Source organism: Lepus europaeus, chromosome 5 (assembly GCF_033115175.1).
Source record: "Lepus europaeus isolate LE1 chromosome 5, mLepTim1.pri, whole genome shotgun sequence".
Taxonomy (NCBI): Eukaryota; Metazoa; Chordata; class Mammalia; order Lagomorpha; family Leporidae; genus Lepus; species Lepus europaeus.
In genome coordinates this window covers 63,201,322-63,218,462 of record NC_084831.1, presented here as the reverse complement: position 1 = coordinate 63,218,462, position 17,141 = coordinate 63,201,322, and the positions used below count along the sequence as shown (strand labels likewise).

At 39.0% G+C, this 17,141-nt stretch overlaps 1 protein-coding gene across 1 annotated transcript in view; it reads left to right on the top strand.

Moving 5' to 3' along the window:
- PTGER3 (prostaglandin E receptor 3) overlaps nucleotides 1-16,583 on the top strand; it is a 46,240-nt gene extending 29,657 nt beyond the window's left edge. The window contains exon 2 of the mRNA XM_062193398.1: nucleotides 15,455-16,583. Within this exon, the coding sequence (XP_062049382.1) occupies nucleotides 15,455-15,724 (270 nt within the window). The 3' untranslated portion in view covers nucleotides 15,725-16,583. The remainder of the gene's footprint in view (nucleotides 1-15,454) is intronic.
- Nucleotides 16,584-17,141: the final 558 nt, after the last annotated feature.

Sequence of the window (17,141 nt, the reverse complement as noted above, 5' to 3'; positions counted from 1 at the left end):
GTCAGAACTTGAACCCAGGCACTCCAATATGGAATGCAGGCATCCCAAGTGACATCTTAAGTACTACACCAAATGCCCAAAACACAGTCACCTTGAACTTAAAGGTTTGGACATCATACTCAGGACAATAGGAAGTTAGCTAACTTTCTAAAGTGGAGGAAGGAGGGGTGATTGAGGGAGGGAAGTATGGTTATCATAGAATTATATCTATGAAATCTTTTCCTTTTATATTAATAAAAATTATAAAAAAGAAAAATAAAGAGAATCAGAATTTCATTTTCCAAACAAATCTCACAAGTAGCAGCAAGGAGGGGTCCCAAATGGAGGCCAGAAAATTGTCATGGACTATTCTGTAGTTCAGACAAGAGATAGTGGTGATGGGGCCGGCGCAGCGGGTTAAAGCCCTGGCCTGAAGCGTCGGCATCCCATATGGGCACCGATTCTAATCCTGGCTGCTCCTCTTCTGATCCAGTTCTCTGCTGTGGCCTGGGAAAGCAATAGAAGATGGCCCAACTGCTTGGGCCCCTGCACCTGCTTGGGAGACCCAGAAGAAGCTCTTGGCTCCTGGCCTTGGATTGGCGCAGCTCTGGCCATTATGGCCATCTGGGGAGTGAACCATCAGACAGAAGACCTCTCTCTCTGTCTCTACCGCTCTCTGTAACTCTTTCAAATAAATAAAATATTTTAAAAAAAAAAAAAACAAAGACAGATAGTGGTAGCTTATGTTTAGAGTCAAGTGGGAGTAGAGATGGGAAAAAGGATAGACTATAAACAAAAAATAGGAGGTTAGAGGCAGGCATCATGGTGCAGTGGGTTAAGCTGCTGCCTGTGACACTGGCATCTCATATGGGTGCCAGTGTGTGGCCTGGCTGCTCCTCTTCCAATCCAGTTCCCTGCTAATGACCTAGGAAAAGCTGCAGATTACCCAAGTGCTTGGGCCCCTGCCAACCACATGGGAGACCTGAAAGTAACTCCTGGCTTTGGCCTGGCCCAGCCCTGGCCATTGCAGCCATTTGGGGAGTGAACCAGCAGATAGAAGATTTCTCTCTGTCTCTCCCTCTCTCTCACTTACTCCGTCTTTCAAATAAATAAAATAAATCATTAGAGACTTACCGATTGATTAGGTATGAAAAGTCTGGTGAATGAGTTGGAATACAGAGAGAAAGAGAGAGACAGAAATGAACCAAAGATAAATCTCAAATTTCTATTTTAGAGAACTGAGTTTACTGAGATAGGGAAGATCAGTGGAGAAGAACTTTTGTGGAGAAAGAAAATGATTCAGTTTTGAAGGTGTCAAATTTGATAAAAGACCGGCGCCGCTGCTCACTAGGCTAATCCTCCGCCTGGCAGCGCCGGCACACCCGGTCAGGGCGCTGGATTCTGTCCCTGTTGCCCCTCTTCCAGTCCAGCTCTCTGCTGTGGCCTGGGAGTGCAGTGGAGGATGGCCCAAGCGCTTGGGCCCTGCACCCACGTGGAAGACCAGGAGGAAGCACCTGGCTCCTGGCTTCTGATCAGTGCAGTGCACTGGTCGCAGCTGCTATTGGGGAGTGAACCAACGGAAGGAAGACCTTTCTCTCTGTCTCTCTCTCTCACTGTCCACTCTGCCTGTCAAACAAAAATATAAAATATCTAGACAGAGCTGTACTATAGTCAGCTAAGATGATAAGTCTTGAAATAAGGCAAGAGGTATACCCTATTACATATAGATTTAATTTTTAAAAAACTTTTTTTTTTTTTGAGAGAGAGAGGGAGCACATGCCCATCCACTGGTTCATTCTCGCAAATGCCTGCAAACGTTGGGGCTGGGCCAGGCGGATCCCAGGACCCTGGAACTCAATCCAAGTCTCCCATGTGGTGGCAGTGATCCAAGTACTGGAGCCATCACCTGTTGCCTTTCCGAATCCACATCAGTGGGAAGCTGGGTCAGGAGCCAGAGCTGGGATTCAAGATATCTAATAAATTTCACAACCTTGTTGGTGGCCTTGGGAACAGGACTTGTTGACCCGAAGGTCAGGCCATAGCAGATTTAGGAATAAATTTGAAGATAAGGAGGATAGGAAACTCTTGTGAGGAGTGTGGCTGTAACTTCTAGAGCAGTGTATGTAGATAGGAGAGAATTTCAGTTTTATTTTCTCAAGGTGGTAAAAATTTGATTAAAATAGCAATGCAGAAAAAAACAAAAGAAGAAATTATCTATAAAAATTGGGAGGGGACTGCTGAGAAAATAAGATCTCTGAAATTCAGGATGGATAGGATCCAGGGTACAGATAGAGGGTTACTCTTAAGTAGAGACAGGAAACCCTTGCCATTCAAATAAGAGGAAAGTTAAGGATGGATGGGTGTAAATGCTGAAGTTGGTGGTAAGGAGGTGAGAGCTCCCCACACCCTCTTATAGATATTTCTTCTGTGAAGTAAATCTGTACAGAGAAAGTGTGAAACAGCTGCTTTGGAGAATACCAGAAAGAGAGAGAGAGAGCGAGAGCAAGCAATGCCAGTGGCTAGGGTTGCAATATGATTTGGGACCATGAGTTTAATAAGATCCCTATCAGCCCATGTTCACCCAGTGTCCATCCAAAGTATATGATACATCTTTTTGGGATTCTCCTAAGAGATGAAGCTTTTTCAAAGAATCTATCCAAAAGAGAGTGTCATTTTGACATGCTGCAAAGTTAAATAAGAATTTTTCATTTCAGATTTGAACTCCAATCATTAGTTGCATTGTGTACTGACTGCAGCAAAGGAAGGGATTCTTTTGCATGCTATGACTATATTTTCCTTGAAGTCAATTGCTGAACCAGTAATTTACTAAACTTGCATTCCCTTTAGTAGGCCATAATGAATTTACTGATGAAATTAAATGTTTTTAATCAATTATTATGTCAGACTATTTTTTCTACTAATTGTAAAATTATATGGAGACATTGACCACCTAGGAATTAAAGCTAACATGATTATATTATAGTTCTAGGTTGTATTGTGATACTAACATTTTACTAATAAATTAACAAATTATTATTTTCAATTTTATTGTTTGAAAAGCAGACAGACAAGGAGAGAGACAGAAAAAGACAGACTGACAGAGAGAGCTCTTCTATCTACTGGTTTACTACCCAAATGCCAACAATAGCTGGTGCTGGGCCAGACCAAAGCCAGGAGCCTGGAATCTAATCCAAATCTCCTACATGGGTGGGAGGGTAGGAAGGACACAAATACTTGAACCATCACCTGCTGCCTCCCATGGTTCACATAAGCTAGGAACTGGAGCTGGAGCAGAGCCAAGACTCAAACCCAGGCACTCTAATGTGGGATGTGGGTGTGCCAATAAATGGCTTAACTGCTACACCAAATGGTTCCCCAACAAATAATTATTTATAGCTAAGTCTCCAACTACTCTAAATTCATTGTTTCTTTTCTAAGTCTGAAAAAAATATGTTCATTGTGGAGAATTTGTAAACAATGAAACATGTAGAGAACATAGAAATCACTCCAATTTTTACCCAGTGATTACAGTTTCTACTGTTTTTCATTTTAAATAGCTTTTTTAAGATTGGATTATGCCATGAAATAAACATCTGTCTTCACTTTTCATATCGTGGCTATTTTGAAAGACTTACTTGTTTGCTTATTTGAAAGATAGTGCAACAGAAAGAGAGGGAGGGAGGGAGGAGGGAAAGAGAGACAGAGATACACAGAGACTGAGATGATCTCTCTCATCCACTGATTCATTCCCCAAATGTCTGCAACAGCCAAATATGGGATAGACCAAATCCAGGAGCCAGGAACTCCATCTGGGTCATCCACGTGTGTGGCAGGTGTGCAAGTACTTGGGCCACCTTACCATGCATTTCCAGGACATTAGGAGAAAGCCGGATCAGAACTGGCACTTCAATATGGGATGCCAGCATCTCAAGTGGTGGCGTAACCTGCTGCACCACAACACTAGTCCCTTGAACATTTCTTCATTATACTAAATAGTCTGTAAAAATATGACTTTAAGTGTCAGCATTGGGATACATATGTTGTATGCATATGATGGCTGTTCTACAATTGAAACAGTATGCTATTATTTGTTACTTAGGTGTTTCTAATTTTCTGTTTTTATATTAGGATAAATATCTTTCCACACAAAACTGATCCACAGGTCTGATTCCTTAAACATTTAGCTACTTTTAATTGTCACTAATATTATGGTACTTTGAGTAGATAATAATACACATTTTGGGTTTAAATGAAATTGTATTTGGGGAGAAAATAACGGACTTAAATCTGTAATCCAAAGAATGAATACTTTTATAAAATGAATTATGCCTTCAGTTCAGCCAGAATTTGAGGACTTACTGATATTCTGTGAGCCTTGTGGTGGAGCTGTATGGAGCCAATCACATAGAATTTACCACTCCTAGTAATTAAAAAGAAATTATTTTTTCAAAATATTTATTATTTATTTGAAAGTTAGAGTTACAGAAAGGGAAGGAGGGAGGAAGGGAGAGAGAAAGAGAGAGAGAGATTATCTTCCATTCCTTGTTTCAAGCCCTAAGTGGCTGCAATAGCCAGGACTGAGGCCAAAGCCAGGAGCCAAGAATTTCACCAGGTCTCCCACGTGGGTGGCACGGGCTCAACCACTTGAGCCATCTTCTGCTGCTTTTCCCAGGCACATTAGCTGGGAGCTGAATTAGAAGTGGAGCAGCCAGCACAGGAACTGGCATCCATATGAGATGCTGGCATCACAGGCTACAGCTTTACCTGCTACACCACAACACCAGGCAGAGAAATAAATTCTTATGTAGCAAGTAGTGTGGGGGCAGAGTGTAGAGATCTCCTGTGATGACTGAATAATGATGCTGCCTTATCAAACACTTTTAAAGTGAAAATTTGAAGAGAATTCTTTTTTGTCCTGCTTTAAAATCATTCTGTTAGGTGGAAATTTAAGGAAAGTCAACATAGTACACTCATGTTTTTGCAGCGTTCCCCAGAACACCCAGTGTTCTGTCTCTGTACAAAGCATTCTGTTCTAGAAGTCTGTAATAGCGCAACAGTTGGAGCAGTGCCTGGGGGGTGGGAAGAGGTATGCCATGGAAAGTGAAGATGTTAATTATTTTTATCTCACTTTAATTTTTGCGACTACACCATTTGATGGAGAAGATGTGTGTAGTAAGCAGGTATTAATTGTGACTTAGAGAAAGGGAGGTTCAGATCCAAAGTTAGGTACCTAGTCTCCAAACCAGAAGCAAAGTGAGTCAGATTTATGAGAGGTCCTTCACTGTTGGTCAGTGTATTTGCCTAAGTGTGCTACTTCTACAAAAATCTTTCCCCAAAGATACAAGAATCTATCCCTTGTTCTCATATACTATCTCCTTTGTAACTTTGTAAATTTTCCTCTATTTACCCCTAACCAAAAATACATATTTAGGTATTTCTTACAAAGAAATCGTCTTTTGTTCCATACTTTTTTCTTTTAGGTTTCTTTTCTTTTCCAAATCAAATAAGTGATTTTTCCAATCACTTTCTTGCCCCAAATACATCAGAAAAAATAAATGTTACTATTCAAGTATATGTGGAAGCCCTCCAGTCCATTCCAATGTTACTAGGGAATTCAATAAATCCCAGAGAATAAATGACTTTTCTAAAGTCATAAATGGTAGCAAAGCCAGCAATGGAATTAAGCTCTTCTGATTTCTAATCCATTGTTGTTTTTAGACATTTTCTGAAACTACATAGTAGTAAAGATGAAATGACACAGCTACTAGTAATTTTTTAAATGTTCGTGAGCTATTTATTTGCAAAGGTTTCAGATTAGATAAGGCAGGGAAGCCTGTTAAACAGTAGAGTCAAGGCTGGCATGATAGTCTGACAACCCAACAGGATGGCAATCAGACTGGAAAGACTACATCTGTTTCTTAATCCTCATGCACAGTGAAGCTTCTTCCCGTGAAAAACCTTCAAATTATGTAATTAAGTAGCTTGAAGGGCCCAGACTGGTTTCCGTGTAGAGTACATTTACCAACTCCAGAGGGGAATTTCCAGTATGGCAAGTTATTCTCTCAAAGCATAACAACAAAGAATTATGGAAAACAAAACGTCATGGGTAACAATTGGCTTGTGGGAGAATGTCTCTTAAACGTTACATTAGGAATAAACTGGAAATGATTAAACAACCCACACTGGACAGCTAATGAATTTTATTACCCCCTCTACAGATTAATTTTGGGGGGAGGGTTCTCATTATCTTCAATAAGTATCTGTGGCCTACAATCCCAGGCACTTTTGAACCAAGAAATTAAGTACTGGAGACTTAAAAGTGTAATTGTCAATCCAAATGCAAATTATTGAAGCAATCTCTGGTTAATGCTTTACTCTTTTTTTAAAAAAAGCTTTTGTTTAATGAATACAATTTTCAAAGGTGCAACTTTAGGAAGAGAGTAGTTTTCCCCCCATACCCACACTCCCTCCCTCACTCCCGTCCCACCTCCTAATCTCTCTCCCATCCCATTCTTAAGATTCATTTTTAATTAACTTTATATACAGAAGACCAACTCTATACTAAGTAAAGATTACTCTTAATAAGAACATTATCACGGGGGAAGGACAAATCGTTTGTTTCTTTTAGTCTGGAGCAAGGTAATTGCACTTGATGGTGGGCAAAGATGGAGAATATAGAGGTCAGTGATTTGTTGTGTTCCTGGTTATCCTGAGTAAATAAAGAGCTCTCTATTCTGTAACCAGAAGAGAGGCCACGGGTCCTGACAGGATTTACATGGAGCCTGGGGCGGTTGCTAGCAGATGAGCTATAGCTCTGTTCAGCCAGAGTGGGTCCCACCACTCCTTTGACCAGATGGTTCATTATATGAGGTTGTTCAGAAGGCGCAATCATGCAAAGTATACATGCATGTGCTTAAAAAATAGTTCATTTACCAGATAAGTAGCCTTCTTTTTGTTTGTCCCTTCTCATCTGTATTAGGAGAATTGGAGTAATAGGAACAATTAATTCTAAATAAAACTATATACTTGTACCATGGATTTTCTCCCAAAGTCTTAACAATATAAAAAATCCTTGCAAACACAAATACAAAAATTTTAAGAACAGTTTAGCTCCTTAAATATGGAGAAGTCAATAGATATGATACTTTGCATTTATGTTCAGAATTCAATGAGAAATTTGGAGCCCTACTTCATCCCTGCTTCCGTTTGGAAATAGCAGTATTATGCTCACTGCTTCTAATTCCAGTTTTCTCTGCATTGCACATCTCATGATTGCTGGGAAAAGCTAAAGTTCTCCACTCATGTGCCAGCTATTGCTTACAGAGCTTGGTTTCATAATTTTATAATCATTGCATTATCAATAGTAAATTACTGGAAATTACTGTGTACTAAGCAATATAAGGCATATGAGGCTTATATTAGCCTCATCAAAAATAATTTTAAATTATTTCCTCATAAAAAGTAATTTTAAAATAATCAAGGACTGTGTAAAATGACTGAAATTTCATTTTAACAAATAATTTCATGAATTTTCCTGATCATAAAAACTTAGAGAAATCCAATACTTTATGTTATAAAAGAAAATGAAAATTTAATTTAAGTGAACTTTTAGATAATTCCAGACCAGGCTTGGAGAACACTTCCTAAAGATGATAAATGGTCAAATATTTACATTTTAGATGAATTAAGAGGCTGAGACAAAACTTTTTCGACATTTTATAAGACGAGGCAGAAGGAAGATTCATGGGCATTTTTTTCCCATAAAGACAACTGGGTTGAAAAATGCTGATTTTATGCCTTTTAGGCAAACACATTGAAATCCAACTGATGCCACTCGAATAATAGGCATTTCATTTTTGCATGTTTCAAGTTTAGAAAATGAGATAATTTACATAGGAGTAAGGATGAAGTTTACTTTTACTTTGTTTGTAGTAAAAAAGGTTAAAAAGTAAACAATATCAACAAGCTTGCTACGATATATTTTCTGTGAGAGAATAAATTCAATTTCAAGTTTATTCTTTGCCTTGTCTTTTTTTTTATTTCATAAATGTGAATTTACAAAGTGCAACTTTTGTATTGTTGTGGCTTCCCCCCCAACCTCCCTCCCTCCCGTGGCCCTCCCCTCTCCCTCTCCCATCCCGCCCTTTATCAAGTTTCATTTTTAATTACCTTCATATACTGAAGATCAACTTAGTATATACTAAGCAAGGATTTCAACAGGCTGCACTCACACAACCGCACAAAGTATAGGGTATTGTTCAACTAGCAGTGTTTTTAAGTTTCATAGTAAAACACATTAAGGACAGAGATCCTACATGGGGAGCATGTACCCAGTGACTTCCATTGTTGATTTAACAATTGGCACTCTTTTTTTTTATTTTTTTTATTTTTTTTATTTTTGACAGGCAGAGTGGACAGTAGAAGGAGACAGAGAGAAAGGTCTTCCTTTTTGCTGTTGGTTCACCCTCCAATGGCCGCCGCGGTAGGCACGCTGCAATTGGCACTCTTAATTATGACGTCAGTAATCACCTGAGACTCTTGCTATGAGCTGTCTAGGCTATGGAAGTCCCTTGAGTTCACCGACTCTGAACTTGTTTAGTCAAGGCCGTGTCACAGTAGAGGTTCCTTCCTCCCTTCAGAGAAAGGCGCCTCTCTCCTTGATTTGCCTTGTCTCTTAATATGTGTTGAGAGCTCACCGTGTGGGTGTATTAGTTTTCCACTGCTGCTGAAACAAATTTGTACAAACATGGTAGCTTAAAAGCAAAGCCATATCTCATGGTCCTGTAGGTTAGAAGTCTGACGTGGGTCTCACTGGGTTAACATCAAAATGTCTGTGGAGCTGCCTTGCTGTCTGGGATGGGAAGGAAGCACCACTCTGTTGCTTCCTCAGCTCCTAGAGGAATTCCCCTGCATTCCTTAACTCCTGCCTTCTCCTCTCCATTTTCAAAGCAGGCTACATTGCATCCCTCCAGTGCTTCTTCTGTAGTGACAGTGACACCTCCCTCTGATCTCAGCTGGAAACGCTCTCTGATTTTGAGGACCCTCGTGATTACATTGGGTCCATCCATTCCATCTAGGATAATCTCCCCAGCTCATAGTCCTCACCCTTAATCATATATGTAAACTCCCTTTTCCCATGTGTGGTAATGTATTCAAAGTTTCTAGGGACTAAGAAATGGCGATCTTTGCAGAAGGGTCACTATACTGCTTGCTGCAATGGAAAGCCAGTACCAAGAAGATAATAATTATATATTATACATATTTTATATGTATAATTTATCTGCATGTCATATATAAATTACAATAATGCAAATATATATTAATTAAAACTAGCTTATAGTAATATGTATTTATTAATAAAGGAAATAATCATCTTTTTTTAAGATTTACTTATTTATTTGAAAATCAGAATTACAGAGAGAAAGAGAAAGACAGAGAGAGATCTTCCATCTGCTGGTTCCCTTCCTAAATGGCCACAATATCCAGGACTGGGACAGGCCAAAGACAGGAGACAGGAACTTCATCTGAGTCTCCCATATGGGTACAGGAGCCCAAGGACTTGAGCCATCTTCCGCTGCTTTCGAGGCGCATTAGCAGGGAGCTTGACCAGAAGTGGAGTAGCCAGGATTTGAACTGGATCCCATATGGGATGCCGGCACTGCAGAAAGCCTTTTATTTAAAATGGAAGATTGGGCTGGCACTGAGGGGCGGTCGGTTAAGCCACCATCTGCAGTGCCAGCGTTGCATGTGGGCATTGGTTCGAGTCTTGGCTACTCCACTTCTAATCCAGCTCCCTGCTAATGTGCCTGGGAAAGCAGTGGAAGATGACCCGTGGCGGGGGCTCTGCACCCACGTGGAAGACCAGGATGAAGCTCCTGTCCCCTGGCTTCCGCCTGGTCCAGCCCTGGGAGTTTGGCCATTTGGGTAGTGAATCAGTGCGTGAAAGATCTCTCTCCATCTCAGCCTTTCTCTATAATTCTGCTTTTAAAATAAATAAATAAATAAATAAATAAATAAATAATTTTAAAGGAAGGCTTTCTTAGATCATGTGAATTAGTATGCACATGAAATTTTAAAGTTAGTTTAGTTATTGCTTAATAGTGAATTATTGTTTAATAGCAATCTCCAGCTGTTGCAGCCATCTGGGGAGTGAACCATCAGATGGAAGGCTTCTCTCTCTCTCTTTCTCTCTGCCTCTTTCTCTTTGTGACTCTGCCTTTCAAGTGAATGATTAAATCTTTAAAAAAATAGCAATCAGTCCATTGTCTTCTATGTCTATGGTTTTCACATAATATAATTATATTAATCAACTATATATACACTACTATATTGTTGTAATTTAATTCTTACATATACTGTTATGTGGATTGTTTATACTTTGCTAAGCTTCACATCTGATGTTAGGAATGTATGTTTTTGCCATTTCTGGCTTGTACAGCTAGTGCTTCTCTGAACATTTATTGTATAGTTATTTTTGCTTTTATTGAATAAACCCCTTGGGAAAAGTTTCTGTGAAAGAAATTGCAGTCAGAATATATGGCTATGTCCTCATTGCCTACCCATTCTCTTCTTATTTGTTTATAGAACAGTAATTTCTGAAGCTATTAGAAAGGAATTTGGCCAAGGACTATGGATCCAGTCCCAGAGCATGAATTTATTATAAGCCAGATCTGGAAATCTTGTTCCTTTTGCTAGTGTGCAGTGTAAGAGTAACCTGCGATTCAGTAAGACAAAAGGAAAATGACTGGAGGCCAATGTCACCATGGCCATGTGTGATTTTTGATGTAATTTTCCCAACTCTTTCTTGTCTAGTTACCTGCCCACCTGCTTCTTTAGTATTTAAGGGTATTTTCAAAAGTTTATGGAAAATAAATTTAAATATGTTTATTTTGGTGCCAAAAAGACCTTGAAATCTACCCATGGTTTTTTCATAATAAACTTTTTTAATGAACATTTTAAAGACCACTCATAAGTATGGAGTTTGAAAAATTTTTTGCAATATAAATCACTTATTTTAATTTCATTTTCCACTATATTTTTTAAGTACTTCCATGTATATATATATTTAAATAAAATTGAGAGTCCATAGGTATAACTAACAATACCAGAAAATCCTGTGACTCAGTTCTCTTTTCCTGTTGACTTACCAACAGTGGGACCAGTCATTATCAGTTCTGTGGAAAAAGACACAGGACATGGGAAATTAAAAGGATCAAATATTTAATAGCATCAGGCATAAGCTAATATAGTAATTACATCTTTTATCTGACTATTGGAGCCTATTTTGCTAACAGTAGATAATTCCAAGTCCATTTGCAAATAGATTCAGACAATACTTTGCTTATTTTCTTGTAATCAAGTTCGCTAACCTTGGAACCAGCTGCTGATTTTATATCTACTCTAACTCATAAAGGCCCAACTTTTTATCCCTGTGTCCAAGATGTTGAGGGATATTTTCTATTTGTCTCTAAATATATGTTTCTATATTGTGTATATATAATATATATATATATTATACACACACATATATATATTATATATACACACACACACACACACATATATATATATACAATATCTATCTATATATATATACACACACACACACACATTTGTAGACCTTCGGAGGACAGTGGTTCCTAGTGGTAAGAAAAAAATGACATAGTCTTTTCAGAAGTAAAAATGGATACTAGAACACAAAATTTTCTGGGGTAGAGAGCGAAATGTATAAAGACAAAGATATAGGAAAAGAATAAAAGGATATTCTAGATGAATAAGTTGTATCTAAAGTTTAGATTCTTTGTAGGCTGATATTAGCAGGTAAGGCTGGAAATAAAGACTAAAACAGTAGTGTGAAGGACTTTGGATACCAGGGTTGAATTTTTGTGTGGTAGACAATGGGCAGACATACATGTTTCTGTTGGAGAGAGTTTGCTCAGAGTTGAGGTTTAGAAAGCTGAATGTGTGATGAGTTGACATCCATGAGGGGGACAGGATGTAGACATTCAGTCCATAGCATGCATGATTGAGTTGTCTGTTATTATTCTAATTCAGATGAGAAGGGATCTGAACCGGGTGAGAACAGAATAAACAAAAGACCTTATGGAGGATGTGGCGAACTGTGAAGTGCTGAGTCAGGCGGACTGCAAGAAAGAGCCAGTGTTGGAAGTTGGCAGTTAAGAGTGTTTTGCTTGTGTGCTCAAGGGAGCTGAATTCAATTTGGGGTATGTGACCTAAACATCCTAAATATTCACATAAGACAGAGATTGGGCTCAATAGAAATGTATTGTAAGCAACAAACAAACCACATAAGCAATTTTCAATTTGCTAGTAGTATGCATTAAAAAAGAGTGAAAAAGAAATGTGACGTTAATTTTAGTGAAGCATTTACTACAATATTTCAAAATATTATCACTTATTATATAACAAATATTAAATATGCTAACATCTCAATGGGCTCCTGCCATATTTCAAGCACTCAGCAGCTATGTAGGTCTGGAAAGGTGAATTTAGGATTTGCTTACAAAGTCAGTTCCTTTCCTTACTTGAGAAAGTGAACTCATGTTTGGGTTGTTTTGTCTTTTTTGCCATTATGAACCAGGCTGTTGGAAACAGTTTGCAGGTTCCACTCCTGCTATAGGAAGCCTAGGTGGTGTATTTCTATAACCAGTATGGCTGGGAGGGAGTAAATGAAATAATGCCAAATTGATCTTGAAGGCCGGTAGGAGCAGCAGTAGTAGCTGCAGTTTACACTCCTGCTAAAGGTGTGCTCCACATCCTCCCATTTGGTATAGTTACATTGTTCATTTCGTTCCAGCTAGTGGGCAAAAAATGGCTCCCTACTTTGTTGTAATTTGCATTTTGTGTGATGATTATTGAGTTTGAATTTTTTTCATTAATTAATTTATTTGTTTGAGAGGTAGAGTTACAGACAGAGAGAGGGAGAGATAGAAAAGTCTTCCATCCTCTGTTTTACTCCCCAAATGGCCAAAATGGCTAGAGTCAGGAGCCAGGAGTTTCTTCCAGGTCTCCCATGTGGGTGCAGCTTCTACTGCTTTCCCAGGTCATTAGCAGACAGCTGGACTGGAAGAGGAGCAGCGAGGACTCGAACTGGTGCCCAAATGGGAATGCCAGCACTACAGACTGCAGCTTTACCTGCTACACCACAGCACCAGCCCTTAAGTTTAAATATTTTTATATGTATATGAACCTTTGTTTTTTCTGTTCTCTGGAAATCACAAATATTAATTCACAAATATTCATTAATTCAACACAAATATATTTATGTACATCAGTGTTATATTCATGTATATGTCATATAATGTATTCCTTCAAATATAAACATTTGATCATTCATAAATATTTGCTTATATATATATATATATTAAAGATTTATTTAGGGGGCCGGGGCTGTGGCACAGTGGGTAAAGCTGCTGCCTGCAGTGCCAGCTTCCCATATGGGCACTAGTTCAAATCCCAGCTGTTCCACTTCCAATCCAGCTCTCTGCTATGGCTTGGGAAAGCAGTAGAAGTTGGCCTGTGTCTTTGAGCCCCTTTACCCACATGAGAGACCTGGAAGAAGCTCCTGGCTCCTGCGTTTGGGTTGGCGCAGTTCCGGCTGTTGTAGCCATTTGGGAGTGAACCAGTGGATGGAAGATCTCTCTCTCTGCCTCTGCTTCTCTCTCTGTGTAACACTGCCTTATTTATTTGAAAGGCAGTGTTACACAGAGAGAGAGGGAGAGTCAGAGAGAATCTTCCATCCGCTGGTTCACTCCCCAAATGGCTGTAAAGGCCAGAGCTAGGCTGATTCAAAACCAGGAGCCAGGAGCTTCTTCTGGGTCTCCCATGTGGATACAGGGGTCCAAGTACTTGGGCCACCCTCCACTGCTTTCCCAGGACATTAGCAGAGAGCTGGATTGGAAGAGGAGCAGCCAGGACACGAACCAGCGCCCATATGGGATACTGGCACTGCGGGCAACTGCTTAACCGGCTGTGCCATACTGCTGGCCCTTATTTGTTTATGTGTTAAAAGATTTTTTTTTTTATTTGAAAGACAGAATGACAGAGAGAGAGAGAGCAAGATCTTCCATCCGTTGATTTTAATAGTCCCAACAGCCGGGGCTGGACCAGGCTGAAGCCTGGAGCCAGGAACTCCATACAGTGTTTCAATTGGATGGCAGGGGCCCATGCTCTTGGGCCACCTTCCAATGTCTTCCCAGGCACATTAGCAAGGAACATCAGCAGGGAGCACATTAGTAGGACTTGTGACCTAGTCCTCTAGGACACAATGCCAGTCCCAACAAATATATGTTGAGCACCTACCATCTGCTAAATATTGTTCTAAGCACTAGGACTATATTAACAAGGAATAAAAGGTGGCCCCAAATTCATGTTGTCATGGAGTTAAAATTCTGGTGTGTGTACTGGGAGTAGGGGGCATATGGAAAGACCAAAAACATGGAAAATATTGTACGTCATATGGCTTTAGGGAACTTGGGTTTAAATTTGGCTCAGCCATTTCACATCACTAAATCTTGATTTCTCCAATTGTATAAAGGAGGTTGTAAGAGTACTTATATTGTTTATTTAATGCATGTGAATTTCACAGTACCTAACAAGTAGTAAGGTTTCAGAAAATGCTAATGCCATTATTATTATTATTATCTGTCTTTCTTTTGCATTTTCTTCAGTGATTTATTTTGGAGAACTATTGAAATTTAAAATTAAATCTGTTTTTATTATTGTGGAGTGGTTACTGTCATTTTGGTGTCAACCTACTGGTGCTTTCTTCAATAAGACAGATGTCTGGCTTATTTTGGGGTGTTATTTTCAGGCTTCTTAAATTCCAAGGATCAAGAGCCTGAGACCATGGGTTTTTTTTGTTTTTTGTTTTTTTTTGTTTGTTTGTTTGTTTTGTTTTTTGACAGGCAGAGTGGACAGTGAGAGAGAGAGAAACAGAGAGAAAGGTCTTCCTTTGCCGTTGGTTCACCCTCCAATGGCTGCCGTGGCCAGTGCGCTGCGGCCGGCGCACCACGCTGATCCCAAAGCAGGAGCCAGGTGCTTCTCCTGGTCTCCCATGGGGTGCAGGGCCCAAGCACTTGGGCCATCCTCCTCTGCACTCCCGGGCCATAGCAGAGAGCTGGCCTGGAAGAGTGGCAACTGGGACAGAATCCGGCGCCCCCACTGGGACTAGAACCCGGTGTGCCAGCGCCGCTAGGCAGAGGATTAGCCTGTTGAGCCATGGCGCCAGCGGAGCATGTATGTTTTAAAAAACTCCATCATGTTGGATAATCAAAATGTGGGAAAATCCAAGGTAATATCTTATATAATTTGGAGATGTGTTCTGTGAGTGTAAATGCTGCTGGAATTAGCATTTCAGTTCATCAATTTATTGAAAACCTATTATATACAGAGTATTGTGTGGAGAATATATCCTTATTAACTTTTGGAACCATTATTTGTCCTTCTTTCTTAGATAATGATGTTGAAAATGATCTTCAATCAGACATCAGTTGAGCACTGCAAGACAGACACAGGAAAGCAGAAAGAATGCAACTTCTTCTTAATAGCTGTTCGCCTGGCTTCACTGAACCAGATATTGGATCCCTGGGTTTATCTGCTGCTAAGAAAGATTCTTCTTCGGAAGTTTTGCCAGGTAGCAAATGCTGTCTCCAGCTGCTCTAATGATGGACAGAAAGGGCAGCCTATCTCATTATCTAATGAAATAATACAGACAGGAGCATGAAAGAGAACACTTAATCAACGTGCATGCTCACAACTTTTGGCAGCAAATATCCCTAAATCTTGTGAATGCAGGCATCTCTGGTATGCCACTGTTTATGCATTGGGGTGGAATTTTTGGTATAATGCTAAATGGTTTCAGAAACATAGATAATCCCTTGGTGCCAAACGTCCTGAAATACAAACAAAGGAAAATGTATTAATAACAGTCTCATTTTTTTTTTTGGGATCTCTGCCATCTATAGCTGAATATGTGGTTATTTATGTGATGAAACCATTTTTATACATGATTTTGATGTGTGGGAGGGCAGAGATAGTTAATATTCAAGTATTCTCTGTACTTGGGAGATTTAACCCTACAAATCATCTAGGACAAGGGGATGGCACTTTGTTTTTATTCCATAACATTGGTCTTCTGTGTTCTCTTTCATTGTCTCACGTTTCCTCTGTTACTTTTTTCTTCTTACATTTAAAAAAAAATAATTAGGGTGAAAATGTGTATAACATATCCACAATATTCATTGATAGTGGTGTTATTTAAATAGTGCTGAAGATACCAAGTTGGTTCCAAACCTTCCAAAGTTTAAGATTTGGTTGACTTGGAAATTAGGTTTGCTCCTTATCTGAATAAGAACCAATTCCATTTGTTTCAAATATAGTGGGGTTTGTGACTACTCAAATTGCTAAATGTTCTTTCATCTGAATACATTTTGCATTCCTCTAGCCTGGAAGAGATTCATGAAACTGTTCTGTGACAGTCAGCGAAGTGATTTTTTTTTTCACTATGCTATTTAAGGACTGATTTGGGCACTAAATATAGATACTCTGATTAACTGTTTCCCTTGATTTTCCCACCAACAGCATTCTCCAGCCATTGGGGATCTTCAAATATCAACTCAGATTTCTAAAACAAAAAATATTTTGAAGGTTTAATGAAGACTTTCCATAGTTTGACCTATTTATAGGATAAGAAAATGAGTAATATTGACCCCTTATACTCTCTCTCTGCTCTCTACTTGAAGTATCTCTATCTAGATACTTGTAATTAAAATACTGATAATTATTTAAAATATATTAAAATAATAATTTCAATAATATTTCCTTATTACACCCAAAGGCAAACCTTGAGAGTTAAGCTTGACATCTTTGTGATTCAAGGAAATCATTATATTATGTTTTGAGAACTGTACTTTTTAAATAAAAACTCTCCCAAATGTGGTGATCTTTTAAGTTAAGTCTACCCAAATGCTTGTCATATCTTTGGCACATCCATTTTATAAAACTATTAGCTTTTTTGTTGTTGTTGAATTTTCAGTTTATCATTCTCCTAGTGAATCTTGAAATTTACTTATAGTTCTTATAATAGCTGCGACTTCATTGTGTTTAGTAAGCATTTGGAGAAGAATTAATTTTAACAACTA